The 16,264-nt window shown below is 40.9% G+C and overlaps 1 protein-coding gene across 1 annotated transcript in view; it reads right to left on the reverse strand.

Moving 5' to 3' along the window:
- LRRC7 (leucine rich repeat containing 7) overlaps positions 1–16,264 on the reverse strand; it is a 178,039-nt gene that overhangs the window by 16,852 nt on the left and 144,923 nt on the right. The window contains 4 exon segments of the mRNA XM_075710417.1: positions 3,263–3,412; positions 5,166–6,840; positions 7,821–8,001; positions 8,220–8,331. Coding sequence (XP_075566532.1) covers positions 3,263–3,412; positions 5,166–6,840; positions 7,821–8,001; positions 8,220–8,331 — 2,118 coding nt within the window.

A 16,264-nucleotide genomic window follows, 5' to 3' on the forward strand; every position in this document is an offset into this window, starting at 1 on the left:
ACTAGAAAAACATTTCCCCTGTTGAAACTACAAGACCTCCCTGCAGAGCTTTCTTTACACACATTAAGCAAAAATGAAACCACCCTCAGCACTTTTTCCATAGGTTATCCCTCACAGCTCAACAAACACTGGTCCCAGTGCCTGATGCAGCAGCACTGCTGCTCTCTCAGATAGCACAACACTCTCAAATGCTGGCAAGTTTGGGCACAGAGCTATACGCTGGCGTATGGACATGCACGAAACCTGACGATAAGTCCCTCACAGGGAGCTAACCCTTTGTGTCCAGACAGGCGTCCAGGACCGCGAGCAGCCTGCCTGAACATGCTGCCAGGGGTTAGCCCCTGCCCAAGGCTTCCCAGCCCAGGACACACTGAGCCCTGTCTGTCCATAGATCAGAATTTCAGTCCCAGTTTGGGCCCAGGTAGGGCAGTTTTGTGCCTACACAGACTCACGAATCAGCCAGTCTGCCCTGTTTGCTGCACGTCCCTACGTAACCCTCATCCAAATGGGGTGCACATCATCTGAGACCAGGGCAGCAAACAACTTCTAAAATGAAGAAGTTCAATTACAAAAATTTCTGCTCCGAGTAGTAGTAAAAAACAATGAAAAAGAAAGGCCATCATCTTTGTGATGTGAATTATCCCTTCCAGAGTCACCCACAGACTGAGGTGCCCAAGGCTGTGCTGGAAATCTGCTCACCTCCCTGTGAGATGAATTTATAAAACATGCTATGTGCCCTCACCATGCAGAGACAGAGGGCATTAATGAGGCAGCTTCCTAAGGGAACTTCTGTTTTTCCTCCTAAGTGATACATGTGAATACGCTGATTATTCCTAAAGAGAGGTGGTACTGTACAGTTCTGAGAATGAAGTGCACCAAACCATAAACTTTTAAAAGAACTGTGAGATGGCTGCCAAAAATTGAAAGCATTCTTCTGAAAAGTGTTTCTTTTGTCACTGCAGACAACGCTGTGCCGTTTTTATAAGCTACTGACTAATCTGCAGAGGTGAGTTTGCATTCAAAATGGAAAAAGAAAAAAATATAGATGGGTGCTTTCTGCTTTCTCAATAAATAGGAAAATTCTGTGATAACAGGTTTTTCTTTTCATTTTCTGCAGCAAAATGAATTTGCCTACTTGCAATATGATTCATTGACAGAGCTTGGACAGACTGCAAACAAACTACGTATCGAATAAGTCTAGGTAAAAAATGAAAAGCAGCAGTTAAAACATTTTATACATGGAGTAGAATCAATGTAATAAACTTTCTCAAAGTAAGTAATTGCTATACTTGATTTCCTGATCTTCCACTGGACAATTAGACCTCACTCATTACTCTCTTGAATCCAGGCCACAAGAAAAAGGAAGAAGAAGAGGTAAATATTAAGCTGCTGTGGCCTGGATTCATTAAGAAATGCAAATTTTTTAGAACATGTGAACGAATAAAATTAAACAATACATATTATTTGTTCAACAATATTTTTTCACTGCTTTCCAAACAGTACAGTAAGAGAATACACCACCTTCATGCACTTCAGCATCACATTTTGTATGGGTATGTAGCAATGAAATGCTGGTGAAATATAAAGCGGAATAATTCACATAAGATCACACCCCAAAACATGTCACTCTAAACAGTTTCATGAATTTCCTCAGACATCCATATCTTAGTATCCATATTCTTAAAGTGATATATAATACCTTATTCCTAAATGTGTATAGAAAAATAGTACCATTATTTGGACTTGATGTCAAATGGACTTCTTTCAAGGACTTGTGACAAGAATCAGTATATACCCAAGTAGACAAACAAATTCTTTGAAAGAAAAAAACAGTATGACCAACACTGGAAAGCTGTCTGTGTCGAAACACACACACATATCTATGGTTAAGATTTGACCTAGATGTCATCAACTGAACAACAGAGAAGGACACACTAACATTAGGACTTGTTTAAATCCAGGGACAGCTGAATGGGAGGTGTAAATGAAGCTAACAGTGTATGGAAAGTAAGTTACAGCAGGAGAAACCTGACAATGATCTCTGTGTGTGTGTGTGTGCATGCGCGCGTGTGCTGCTAACCTATCACAGTTTTGCTTGGAAATCCAGTGTACGATGCATATGCCTGTATTAGTAAGCTAAGCAGTGCTACGGCCTGCCCTCTGGCCAACCAGCACAATCTGGTCATGTTGCTGCCATTACATTATCTTATTCTTCTAAATAGGCTTGGATCTAAACTCTTAAACAGGGCATTGGAACCCTCCTTTGGCAATTTCTGGCCAGTGTTGATTCTGGAGCCCCGGCCAGGGATTGCCTGGGAGGGTGCCAGCTGGCCTGGGCCAAACCACGCCTGAGGCCAGTCCAGCAATTAACAGCGCAGATGATCACATTTCAGTGCCTGGATCTGTGCTCTGTTACCCTTTAATTACTCACAGAGATGTTGCTAATTTGTACCAACAGCTACTGATGCTAATACAGTAAGACACTTAACGATGCTCATCACTTCTAGCGCTGCAGTAGCCCCCTGCCATCACACACAATCCCAAGCGCGACTGCTTGCAAGTGTCTGGCAACTGGCTGCTGCTGTGACTCCGGTGTGGCCGTATGTGATGCAGAGTAAGGTCTCGGCATCTCCTCTCTGATACTCTGAAAATACTTCAGCAATGTCCCTCTCTGGCTTGTCATATGTGCTTTTCCCATCAAACATTTGTTTGTGTATAATTGTATATGTATGTACTTATCAACAATATATCGCTAATAGCTGTAAAAAAAACAGTAAAAAAAAGATAAAATTATTTTCTTTCTATAAGCATTACTCAACAAAAGTTTAAAATTAATTTAGGTGTGGTAGGCATGTACTCAAAACTCATCAACTATTGCAGCATACCCAATTAACGTTCATATGTTAAAATCCCTGTCTCTTGGAGCCTATTTAAATGCATATTAAACATTTCTACACTAATTTTTCTAAGACCAGTCACAAAACAAAACACGTTCTCCATTTCTGTGCACAGATTAAGTCATTGAGAAAATGATTGCACCAGTCTGTAACACAAGAGCAGAAAGCAGTAATGACAGCCATGTGAGCTACTTAATCCAAAAAGCAAGATTACTGAGTAGGAAAACTGTATTACTATCATCTTTGCTTTTTGGATTGTGTATAGTATAAGCATGAGTAATAGGCAAAAGCTAAACCAGGAAAAAGCAAGGAGTATTATTAATTTATTTTGTAATGCTGGTATATGCTGGCTATCCCATACTTACTTTCGGTAGAGGTAGCTCTTGAAGCATTTGGTTTTCAAATTTAGATTTAGTCTGCAAGTTTAAAGTCATGCTTCTGCCGGCATGCATTGCTGAAAAACCTCCAGAGTGCAGCATGCCAAGGCTAACTGTGTTGTGTTTGTAAGCAGCGGTCTGAGTAGAGGAAACAACCACGTGACAGGATATGAACACACATGCTCATTGAATTAAGTATCACACATATATGGTTAATTTCACAAAGTTTTAGTTTAAGCAAACAAACAGTACCAAGAAATAAATAGCTTCTTGATGCATGCACTGGGTCACACGGAAGCAAATACATTGCTAGTTATACATAAAATGGATACCATAAAAGACTTCAACGCTGACAGCAGATGAAATATGTCGTTATCTGTAGTCTGAAAATTGCAGTATATAACGTGGTACAAGTCTTTATTTTGCAAATATGGCCAAATTTTGGTACTTCTGCACAACCATGGATGGGCCGGAAAACATGTATCTAGCATAAAAGAGCATCAAAGGCAGAGGAAAAAACCCTGTACAAGAAGGCTCTGCACCATCTTATGAGCTTTGCGGCTGCTGCCTGGCTAGCAGCTGCCCACAAGGGACAAGTTTTGGTTGGGCCCAGCACAGCAGGTACACAGCTCCTGCACAGACCGGCATCTCCCCAGCCGTGGGCAGATGGGCAGCGTCTTCTCCTGGGGCAGCTGCTGCATCACAGCGCCCAGGCATTCCTAGCGGCAAAATCTCCACCAGGCAGCCCAGCTTCTTAGAGCTTTGCTTATCGTATCGTAACTATCTCGTTGGCACCTGCAGGGATTGCTATGAACTCAATTTAACTAGAGAAAATCACCAGTATCAGCCTTCCATGAGATAAACTATTTCTTAAGCAAATACACATTGTAAACTAAGTGTCAAGATATTTCTGAAACAAACAACATCTGGGAAGTGTTTATTTCCACCAGAAACGTCTCTACTTGGCGTGCACTATTTTGCCTAGGTATTATGTATTTTCCAAGTTTTACACAACACAAGGAAAACAGCTGAAGTAAGGGAAAAGCTTCAGCCTCCAAGCCAGTTTCTAAAGTTTACCCATTTGATCCTTAATATTTTAATATGCATCACATCAGAGCAACTGGAAGGTAATGAATATATTAACACCAAACTCATGAGTATCTAGCATAAAATAGGTATATGGACACATTTTGAAACTAACTTATGCATTTGATGACAGTAATTTTTCACAACCACTTCAGATTATGAAGTAAATCCAATTAATGAAGTAGGTCATTAAATAGTCAAGATCATTATCGAAATCATGCACTATAGTACTTGTACTGTTTTGTAAAGAAGATAAATAAGCATAACTTCCTACTGCTAAAAGGAGTAATAATCATATTCCTTGTTAAAAACAGTGTCAGTGTATATCCAGTGATATTTTTCAGAGTTAAGAGATACCTTTAAATCCCCTCCACTAACAGTGATATGAAAGCTAAAATACATTATTTTATTTTTTATCTGTGATATTTTTCTTTATTGCCTTTTACTGCAAAGATGTATCTGGCATCTTTTAAAGCTCTCAAATCATTACTGAAGTGGTGGATTTCAGCAGCACGTTCACATCTGTTGATAAGGAGAGGTTTTTATTATTTCAGACAGTGCTGCAGCAGTTACTACATTAGTAACGTGCACTGCGTTACTCGAGCAGAGACTCTTTGTCACTCATTTACCCCTCACTCCAGCTGCTTTTGAGCACCCCCAGACCCTTTTGCGGGCCGGTTCTTCTGACACCAATGCAAGAATTTCATTACTGGGAATTCTGGTGGTTACCACTACACGTGCAAATAGTTTGAAATACCGAAACACACAACTAAAGGCATTAATTGCAGAGAAATGCCAAACATACCCTGTCTAACCTTCTAGCTTCTATATGTCTAAGTAGCTGTTGTCTCCAGTCAGCGGGCATTTTAGCACAGCTCTCATTTCCCTTCACAGGGGTAGGCCTTGTCTTTATATCACTGTTATCGGAAGGCTTGTCGCCATAGTTACCCAAGTTATAGTCTGACGGTATCTTTTCCAGCAGAGCTGCCATTGTAGGCCTCGCCGAAACCGGCCTGGTTTGGGATGTGCCATAACTCTCTGTACTGTAGCTTCTTGCAGACAACGGCCTCCTTTGTGTAAGGTTTTTAACTGGAAAGCTTCCAGTATGGGTTTTCACTTCTTGGTAGGAAGGATGCTCATCTTCATACCTGCCGTTCCTCTTGAGGAACTGAGACTCAGAGACCGAGATACTGCTTTGGCGCTCCACAGCTCCTCGGTACGGAGGCCTGCCATACCTATCGCTCGGGGGCAGCTCGTGGGGTTCACTGACTCTCCTGAACATGGACATCTCGGTGGAGCTGGCCAACGAATCTGCCCTCCTCAAGAACCCTGGCCGAGACCCCTGGCTCGCAAAGGGGGCACTGACCGCCTCCTCGTTCACCGAAGGCTGGGAGAAGGAGAACATGTGCTCTACAGGGGGGTAGCCGCGGTAGGCCCTCGGGCTGACCAGATCCTGGGGCAGGTTTTTACTCTGCTGGGGAATGTACTCAGGGTTGAGCTGGAAAGGCGGCGGTATCCTCTTCTCCGCTGTGACCTCCACTGCTCCCTGCGGGTTGAAGCTTTGGTCGAATTGGTAGACTTTCTTCGTGACGGACGACTTCTGCTGCGGCTGCACCTTGACGCTGCCATAGGTCAGCAGCTCGTCGTCCAGCATGGGGACCGACTGGCTGCGGGACATGCTCAGCATGCCGTGCTCCGGGCCCAGGAGCTTGTCCACCCTCTCGTGGGTTCCTACAGTATCATTACCAGATGCATAGTTTTCTAAGGGTATATTATACACTTTGTATGTACCAATGTCTATCTCATCGATACTCTGCGACTTCTTAAATTTGTTAGTTTTTAAATCCCTCATCATCGGAGAAAGCCGTTCTGTACTCTTGCTGATTGAAATAACGCTTTTGGAAGGATCTGGGCGACAGTGGATATGGGAAAAGACGTTTGTGAGACTTCTGTTAGCATTTGAATCGTGATATTCCCATGCTATTCCTGGAGTGAAAGTGCTAGTCATTTCAGGAGACTCTTTGACATGATTTTTCCGCTCAGGCAAAGGGCTGGTGGTGGGGGTGCTTTCCAGTTTGGAAGGAAAAGCTGTCCTGTCTTCAAAAGGACTAGGGGTTCTGGTCCAATTTTGCCAAGGATTGGGAGGAGGCACTTCAGATTCGTGTGTGTTTCTGAGCGTCGGCTGCTCTAGCTCCAGGGGAATGCCAACTATCCTGTCTTGTCTAATCAACGGCCTGCGTCCGTGCGCAGATGTGCTTCTGGATTTCGTGCTCAGGAGGGGGTTAGCACTATTCTCCACTGTGCTCTCCTCTGCAACAAACCCTGTGTTATCGTAGTGCGAGCCATCGTTCCAGCTGTCAGTGAAGGTGTCGCTCAGCGGGCGCCTGTCGGTGCGCTGTGGCAGGTTCCCCGCCGCAGCGGATTCCCGCTGGCTCAGCAATGGCTTTGTTTCAAGGGGCTGTGGAAATGACTGTGCCAGCCTGCAAAAACAAAACAAAATGAAAGAAGATAAAATGCCCTCTGTTAGAGCACATAAGCAGTCATCAGAAAGACACAATTATGAAGCAATTTAATATTCTCCCATCTATCCTTTGGCTTTGGGATCGTACTATGAGATGCACACCTTGTGCCACTGGTTTGGCATGAATGGCTGCAGCAGTTTTTTGCACTGGCGTACAGATTCTGTAAGTACATGCACAGAGAAACTAAGAAGTCAGTCAAAAGTCCTGGGTGGCTCAATGCCATGTTCGTATGAATCCAGCTGAACATATTTTCCTGCTTTAAAAATAATCTTCTATGAGTGCAGGGAAGATTTTTTACACTTACATATTCTTTTTTTAAACCAAAATAGCAGATGCAGTTTGTGCATGTTCTCACCACCAAGATTTTATGCATCTCCAGTGAGCAGGCTCCAGCCTCTCTTTCATGGGGAAGAGTCTGTGGATGGAACTACATTTAGGATGGAACTACATTAGGTGATTTAGGGCAGGGTGTTCCTGGTATGGTATGAGCTTGTTTTCAGGTTGCTGATGGCCAGTGCAATTTACAACTTTCAAAGAACTGTGTTGTTCTTGGAGGTCCAGGGCAGAGTGAGGCTCAGGACAGCAATAATATGGGAGACATACACTCTGCCATCTATGCTAAACTACAGCCAGCTGCAGCTCAGGACCACACAGAGCAAAATAATTGCAGCTCAATTACTAGGCGCTTTTAATGCATGGTTATAGCACATAGTTGAAAAACCAGCTGTAGAATTACTGACATTTATAGAGTATGAATGGGTGGCCAACTCTGCATAGCCTGGGCTTTGAATAGCTATGTACACCTCCGCAAAACTGGGGTAAAAACGTTGTATTTTTCTAATTGAATGCCTTAACAGATAGCATACGATCACTTTGAATGCATATGACAACAGAAGATGAAAGGCAACCAGAAGCTGTGTTAAGAAAGATGATCACACCTGTTCCCCCACAAAGAGTTATTCACTGCTTCTTTAGCCGTTGTCTGCAAGGACCCCATTTTAACATGCGCATTGGAGGACCCTGAGGAAGCCTGGGAAGGGGAATAGTCTGAGTAAGTGCCTGAGGAAACGCTGTTATTCAGACAATGGATCTTATCTGCTTCAGACTCATCTGTCGATTCTGAAACAAAACACAGCAAACATTTTCAGGAGGTGGTATTTGAAAACTAAACTCCAGAAAAATACATTTTTAAATTCGTACTATGGAGATACATATACATGTGCACAAATATGCATGTAATACATTTTAAAATCAGAGTGTAGAACATCTTAAGTAATGTGTTTATCTGTGTACATTACATATGCTTTCATCTAAAAGGTTGTAAGTCAAGTTAGTACCTTTCTTCTCTTTACCCAGAAGAACAAGTTTGGGTGGGTACAACGGAGTCTCTGGCATGGAAGGACGAAGTTCCCCTATCCTCATCTCACTGGCAGGATGTCCAAAGGCATCCTGAGGAATACAATAATGTAGAGTAAACACAGGAAACAGAATCCACTTCAAACTGCAACGAACAAACATTTCACAGCCTTCTTTTCATGAATGTGACAACACACCAAAACCCCACCATACGGGTAGCGTCTAATCATGCTGATTTGTCAGCTGAAAATTCTAATTAGTCCTACATAAATACTTGTAAAAATTATGGTGATGTGTTCATTCTGAAAATGTGGACAAAACAGATGGAACTTGCAAGATACATCAAGGCCATGTAAACATTTTTGATGAAGTAAAGCTCACAAAAATGCAAGCTGCCAGTGGAAATAAATAAAAATTTAGAATAAACAATTACTTCTTATTTCAGGAGTAAGTATTCCTCATTGACTTATTCGTGGCACAAGTCCTTCCATATATTCAACTGTCCCTATAGCTATATTTCATTAAAATTACTTGGTCTCTAAAGAGTTTTTTGCTAAATTAAAATGATTCAGATTTCATCAACTTCTCATTGAGAGTTCAGCAAATCTTGATCTTCAAAGACTGCCCTGCACAACTGTTTTGCTGTTCTGGCCAGCAATGGGATATATACTGAAAATAACATGAGTTAAAAAGTGGAAAGAAAGTGAGCTGTGGTCTTAGGAAGAGATATTTTAAATTAGGACAATTAAATTAGGCTCATAGGATAGCTAGAAGGGAACGAAGACACCAACAGGGAATCCGTGGCATTTCTTGTCCCTGGAAGAAAGTTCAGAAATGAGACAGACGCTGACCTGACGATAGGTGTCTTGGGGAGGCAGGGTTGGGGATGACACTTACTGGAGGAATGATACTGGTAACCCTGCCCTCAGGAGGGGACTTAAGGAAAGGGAGCCAGAAGAACAAGCAATATGGGAAACCCACTTTGTGGGCGTTGGTGCATGGGCTCAGGAAATGTAATGGGAAGGGAACTGACGGAGATGGGCATGGCAACACTGAAAAGTCGTGCCAATGCCAATCAGGATTCTTGTGGGGAGGGGTATGAGAAACATGCATCATCTCGGAAGTGAGAGGATGAGCTGTGATTTCGTAAAGAGTATGGAAGTTGGAGAAGGAGAGTATCTAGTAAAAAAGAGGAAGTTTTGGAGATATTAGGAGAAAATCAATAATTAGTAGTATAAATGAGGAAGGAAATGATTAGGAGAAAAATATTTAGGAGGGAACTTACACTAATGGAGACACTATGAGGATCTCTGTACCCTGACATTTTGTTGTTAAAGATACTCCAGTGATTTTGCAGAGTGAAGTCAATAAAGGAAAGAGATGTAATATTTAGAGAAACAATTTAAAATGGAGTACCAAAACCAAACCCACATTATTAAAATGTAAAATGCTACAATACTCTTAAAATTGCTTTTACTCATAAAGAGAAAACTTTCAGAGGTTTACTCTCCATTAACTACTTTTTGTAGTAACAGTGGAAACAGAGATTTGTAGAAGCATTTGCCATGGGATTTATCCTTGAGGAATATAATTATATTTACGAAACAGATATTTTAATCCTTCTGCATTTGGTGTTCTACTGGAGGTAGTACCATACCAAAACAGCAAAGAACAGGTATCTTCATAGCCCATTTAATTAACCCCCTCAGTGCTAACATTTAAGCAAATATAGCTGCATACTGACTCTTACATGGTGTAATATATTCAAGACTTTAAACTACTTTCACATGCAGAGATCCCCTGTTGTGTATGGTATTTCTTATATAACAGTAGTGATGTACATACAACTTAAAGCTAACAATAGTGCAACAGCATTTTTCTAGTGCAGCACAATCACTTTCCAGTCCAGTGTAACAAACTTATGCAAAACCATTTTTTGAGAAATAAAAAAGTGCACAGCATTCGCAGAGTGTGAAATTCTCCATCTTTGAAGCATGGTGCATGTTAAGTTTCTTGCTGTACCTCTGAGCGTTTTGTATGCTCTTCTTTCTCCTTCCTGTCTGGGATTTCCAGAGTCGATTTATGAGTGTTGTCTGTATCAGACTGGTGACTTTTTTGGAATTCTTTATTTTCACTATCTTCAACCTAGAATCCCAATATTGTGCCATGAAAATTCCAAAAGTTGTAAGCTTAAAATAAAACTACTTGCTGTAAGATAGGAAGAACCAGGAGTTCCATTTTTGACATAATGATGAACACAGGTTTTTATTTCAGGTGCATGATTTTATGAAGTTTTCTATGTTATATTATTTCTTTTTCTTTGTAGCCCCTAGTCTAGCTATTCCAACAAAAATCAATACACTTTTGAAAGAACTAGTCTGGCATTTGTGAATACGCCATGAAAGTGAAATATGTTGTAAAAAATCAAAATCATATTCCATTTAATTCTACTCCGTTTAAGAGGACCTTTCTTCTTACAAGCCCAAGAACAAAAAGGTCACTAATAGGAAAAAAAAAAAAAGTATTATTAATAGGACCAATTGCAAGAACAAAGGGAAGAGATAAATGCAATTGTCTGGTGTCAGAACTTATTCCTCAGGACTAACCAGAGAAAGATATAGGTAGAGGACAGAAAAATATGGTGAGCTGTTTCCCAAGAGAAAATACATGGTAAAAACCATTAAAATAACTGGGAAAGAGAAATATCACCAATTATTCACGCTGACAACACAAGAACATTAAATGATAATCTAGAGAGATGGAATTTTAAAAATAACCTAACTCTTAGAGTCTCCTTGCAAAGAATGTAAAGCCTCCGAATAGGGCAAACCAGGGCTCTGGGCTGATGCAGCATGCACAAGGCAGAGGAATGCAGAACCATTAATGATGGATTTACTCCAGAGGAACAATTAACCATAGAGAGCTGGCAGCACTTCTAAACTGGAGAAGGCTAGGTCAATTTGAAGAACGACAAGCTGGCTATAAAGAAATGGAGAAGCAAAGAAATAAATGGATTAAGGTAAATGTTACTCGGTCTAGATTTTGCTACATTTTAATGAAAGAATAAAGGAGATCACAGAATGCGTACAAACAGATGCAACCAGATAGCTGTCAGAATATCCCTAGAAAGAAGCAAGTCTGAGGCATAGGCATCTTTCCTGAGAATCAGTTAGTGGTGCAGTTTTGTAACAAAGCCTTGCTGAGCCACTTACCCACGTTACAGTCTCTGCACAGAAAATGGCAGTACTTCCACCTCTCAGCCCTGTATGTCAACAGTTTCAAAGTCCCACTTAAATAGTCTTCTCCTGACAAAATCACAAAACGAATTCTATCTGAAGCTGAGCATGTGAAAGGCAGTCACACTTCTGGATATTCTGCTGTCCAAGCTAGCAATTACCTGATGCCCTAAATAAAATTCAGTCACCAATCCATGAATGCACCAAGAGTCACCCAAAAATGTAGGATTATTCCAGAAGAAAGCAGAGTGAAGGATCTTCCACCTGCCCGTAAATCTCTCTCACTCTTCTGGCTGCAGTGGCAGCTTCCAGAAAGGCCAGTTTCAGTAGCCATTAGATTTTAAAGGTTGTCCCAAACAGGATGTTAATACAAGATATAACTGAACCAGTGGAAGGAGAACTCCTGAATGTGGATATGGAATCTGAAAGTGGGAGAACAAAGGAAGCCTGTTACACTTCCTACCTGCAGAGGTGATACAGCAGCCAGCACAATGTTATGGCACTGATGCAATGAGCTCTCACCTTTCCAGCTCCAGCAGGCAATCGCAGACATATGATAGAGCTTTAAAAGGAGACATAAGTACATGAGGAACAGACTGGGGCAGAGGTAGTTTTTGGGACTCTACATGGAAAAACTCAGTAGATCCTGGAAAAAAGTTGTCATCTGCAGGTAGCGCATAATGATTGTTTCTGTGTCCTGGTTTTGGCTGGAATAGAGTTAATTTTCTTCCTAGTAGCAAGCATAGTGCTGTGGTTTGGATTTACTAGGAGAAGAATGTTGATAACACACTGATGTTTTAGTTGTTGCTAAGTACTGCTTATGCTAGTCAAGGACTTTTCAGCTTCCCATGCTCTGCCAGGTGCACAAGAAACTGGGAAGGGGCATAGCCAGAATAGTTGATCCAAACTGACCAAAGGGCTATTCCATATCATATGTCATCATGCTCAGTATATAAACTGGGCAGGGTTGGCCGGGGAGCAGCAATTGTTGCTCAGGAACTGTCTGGGTATTGGTCGGTGGGTGGTGAGCAATTGCATTGTGCATCACTTGCTTTGTATATTATTATTACTATTATCATTATTATATTGTTATTATTATCATTACCATTTTACTTTATTTCAATTATTAAACTGTTCTTATCTCAACCCAGGAGTGTTTCTCACTCTTACTCCTCCGATTCTCTCCCCCATCCCATCGGGGTAGGGGGAGTGAGTGAGCGGCTGCATGGTGCTTAGTTGCTGGCTGGGGCTAAACCACGACATTCCGCCATGTGTCTCTCTGCCTTGCAGTCCGGTGGACTGGCAAGCAGTTGGAGGAATGCACACATTCACCTTGCCTATTCAGGTGATCAGAAATACAGCCAAGCAGATGCATCCAAGACCTGACCAGAACTACCTATCACCAAAGAAATCAAAGTTACAGATCCCCAGTCTACAATGATGTATTTTAGAATGAAAATTTCCATTTGCAGTAGTTTAATCTCACATGGCTAAGCCTGTTAGCTGACATGGTCAGGATTCTGCAAAGATAAACTGCAGATGCTTATTGACTGGTCATCAGTCATGTACTGCAGAGGATATGAGACCTTCTAACACCATCCTCAGTTACAAACCATTGAGAGGCTCTTGTCCAGCTCTGTTTGTGGTCTTCAGTGTGAGCACAGAAGTCTCTGTACTGCCCTGAGTTGCAACACCGTGATATGTGAATTGCACTCTCTGTGCTTTCCCATCTCTGGAGGAAACAAGCTTCTGTTGCTCTTTATCTAGATGGAAATGCACCCAATTGCATACATCTCAACGAGGTTGCTACCAATAGAGAATCCCAGGCCTTTTGCAAAAAAGCCACTTCACGGTCCATCAAACATAAACCAGGCCTACATGCCCTGTGTATATGAGTTTGTAGAGAGTGCCATGTCCAGACATGTAACACTACACCTCCTGAGTCCTTGTGCAGGTGGGGACAGACAGAGCAGTAGCCTCAGAGGATCAACTAATGTCTTGGACCGATTTTATGGAAGGCAGGCTTTATCTTGGATGCAGCCCTGAATAATGCCCTTCCAATCCAGACACTTAGAAAAGGTCAAGCAGAAGTTAAAGTAACTCAAAATGAACTTTAAGACATTTGACATCCTATCTGAAGAAAGGTCTCTTGTGAGTCAGACCTCCAGATAAGTAGATCATTACCTCCTTTCTCCTTTGACAAGAAGGCACCAAGGTCATAACCTCAGTAAAGATCTTTTGTGCCATGGAGAAACCAAAAACTCCATAATGAAGACATTTCTGACTCCTGGTAAAATATAGGTAACTCTGTTGCAAAGGGCTTATCAAGGTATGGGCTTAAAGCAGATACAAACCAAAAATCTTTAGCATATATTCCTCTCCCAATCAGAAGAGAGTGTCATTGTGCATCTCATTAGTGGAAAACAGCTCCCACAATAGACGCATCAATTGAATCAACTGAAGCCAGGCGTCCTGGGGGAAGTAGAAGTGTGTAAGTCTTCCTGGAAAGGCAAGATGATCTTTTAAGATGGTCTCTGAAACTTTCACTAAAAACAAAACAAAAAGAACACTCTTTTCCACCCCCACCTGTTGAAGGCTAACTCTGAAACTTAGCTAACATTGTATCCGGCCAAGATGTTTTTGTACGCTGGCAAGTAAAGGACACTTAATCACCCCTAATCAGAAGAACAAACACTCAGTATCCTTTAACCGAAGACATCCCGGAGCAACTAGACCTTGAAGAAGTACTCAGAAACTGATAAAAGGGAACATCCGACCCAAGCAGGTGCCAGAAAAGCTGGATGATTGCTGAAAAACAGTAACTGGGGGAAAGGTAATTCCAGCACGGGGAGATCACAACCACCGACTCAATTTAGGACCAAAAAGATTTGTCCCCCCACAACCGTAAGGAGAATGCATGCTAATTTACATAGCAAGTGAGGCTAATTAGAATATAGTTGACCAATAGCAGATAGGATGGTAATTACTAACCAATCATTGTAAAAAGAATGATTACTAGCTCTGTAAGTTTTATGTATAAATGAGGCATGGAAAGTTTTGTTTGGGGTGCTAGCTTTGTGGAATTACCACCTAGCACCCATCTCTGTGCAGAAATGAAATAAAATCCATTTCTTGACTCAGTGTGTGGATTGGATTGTTGCACACCAGGTAACGAACTCCCTTTGTGGGACAACATACCTACCCAATCCCCCCCGGCAACCCAAACCCACACAGTAAGAAAGTCAGAAGTTAAAAGGATTGAGGTCTTATTTTGACTGAGATGAGACAAAGGTCCCAGAAGATCCAGTACAGCTGAGGCGGTATTTTTCTAGCTGTTAGCACTAGCATCTGCATCAGATGACTCAAAAAATAACAATCTCTCCTTTTTACACAATATTAATAAACCTGCTAGGAATTAACACAAAGGATGGAACGCTATAGGTTGGACTAGAAAATACTTTTTTTTAATCCAAAGCTGAGAGTTATTTGGAAGTATTTCCAGTTTATTTGCCAATCTATACATATCAAGAACATTAACTACAAAGGTCTTAATTGCTGATTTGTATTTCTCATTGTTTCTCGTGGAAAGGCTACACAACACACTAAGTTATCACGGACTTCTTTTTGTCCAAAATGCACATCTTTCAAAATGACTTAGGACAATGAAGAGGTTTATTTTAATTGATGATTAGTTAAGAAATTGTTTGCTTATTATAACTGAAGGTGGAAGATGATACAGGGGATTTGAAATGTAGCTTGTTACTCATCACAGATGCTCCCTTTAATTATTTAGGAACAGTTTTGTGAAGAGACATGTGTAAATTAATTGCAAGAAAACCCAAAAGAGATCAGAAAAGAAACCAGTTTATCTGGCCTCTGAGGATGAAAAAGTGAGCATTGCACCTGAAATTAAATTACCTTGTTATTAGAAACTGTCTTCAGTCTAAATCTATATCAGAAAACACCTGCATTTTCAAACTATTTTAACTTGAGGCTTGAGATCATGTCTCCTAATTATCTGAAAAGCAAATGGAGCTTAATTATGTTTTATTTAATGTGTTACAACTGAAATCATGCTAATATTATTCACAAAATCAGTCACAGTTTGCCTACAGTTTCCCATACCTCTTCTTTACCTTCATACAGGAAGCCAAAGAGAGTAAAATGTATACATCAGCCTGCTTTACAGCCATAAAATCTTCCCAATGTCATTATTTGTATGAATGACAAGAATACTTTTTTCTTTAGTTGACAAGATAGTTGTGTTACTAGTCTAGACTAAGTATTAGGGAAATTAAAATAAGAAAAAGTTCCACCATCTTCCCTATTATAATAATAGAAAATGAAAAATACAGCTTCACTGATATGATGGAAATAGTCATGCACTCACATCAGTTGCTTGTGGTAGAAAATTAACTAGGAAATTGCAATCACATTATTTAATTGCACTTCAGGAATTACTGCAGGCTCTTCAGCAATTCAACTATTTTTATATAATGCTTTTTGTGATACTTATGCAATTAACAGTTCACGCACATTCACAGAAAAACTAGATATGATTATTTTGTTGTTGCAAAAGTGAATGCATTTTTATCAAAGAATGAAATGTAAGAATGAAATTTGTCTTCATCTTTTTCTATGTTAGCACACAGTATGCAGTCACACAAGCATTTCAGAGTAACTGTAGTATTTTATGGTGTTGCTGCCATTTACTCTTTCCTTACACCTCCATAATGGAGGCTTCACTGGGCTCTGCATACTCACATGAGACTCTGCTGTTGTTCAGTTTA

This window comes from Pelecanus crispus, chromosome 5 (genome assembly GCF_030463565.1).
Source record: "Pelecanus crispus isolate bPelCri1 chromosome 5, bPelCri1.pri, whole genome shotgun sequence".
Classification (NCBI taxonomy): Eukaryota; Metazoa; Chordata; class Aves; order Pelecaniformes; family Pelecanidae; genus Pelecanus; species Pelecanus crispus.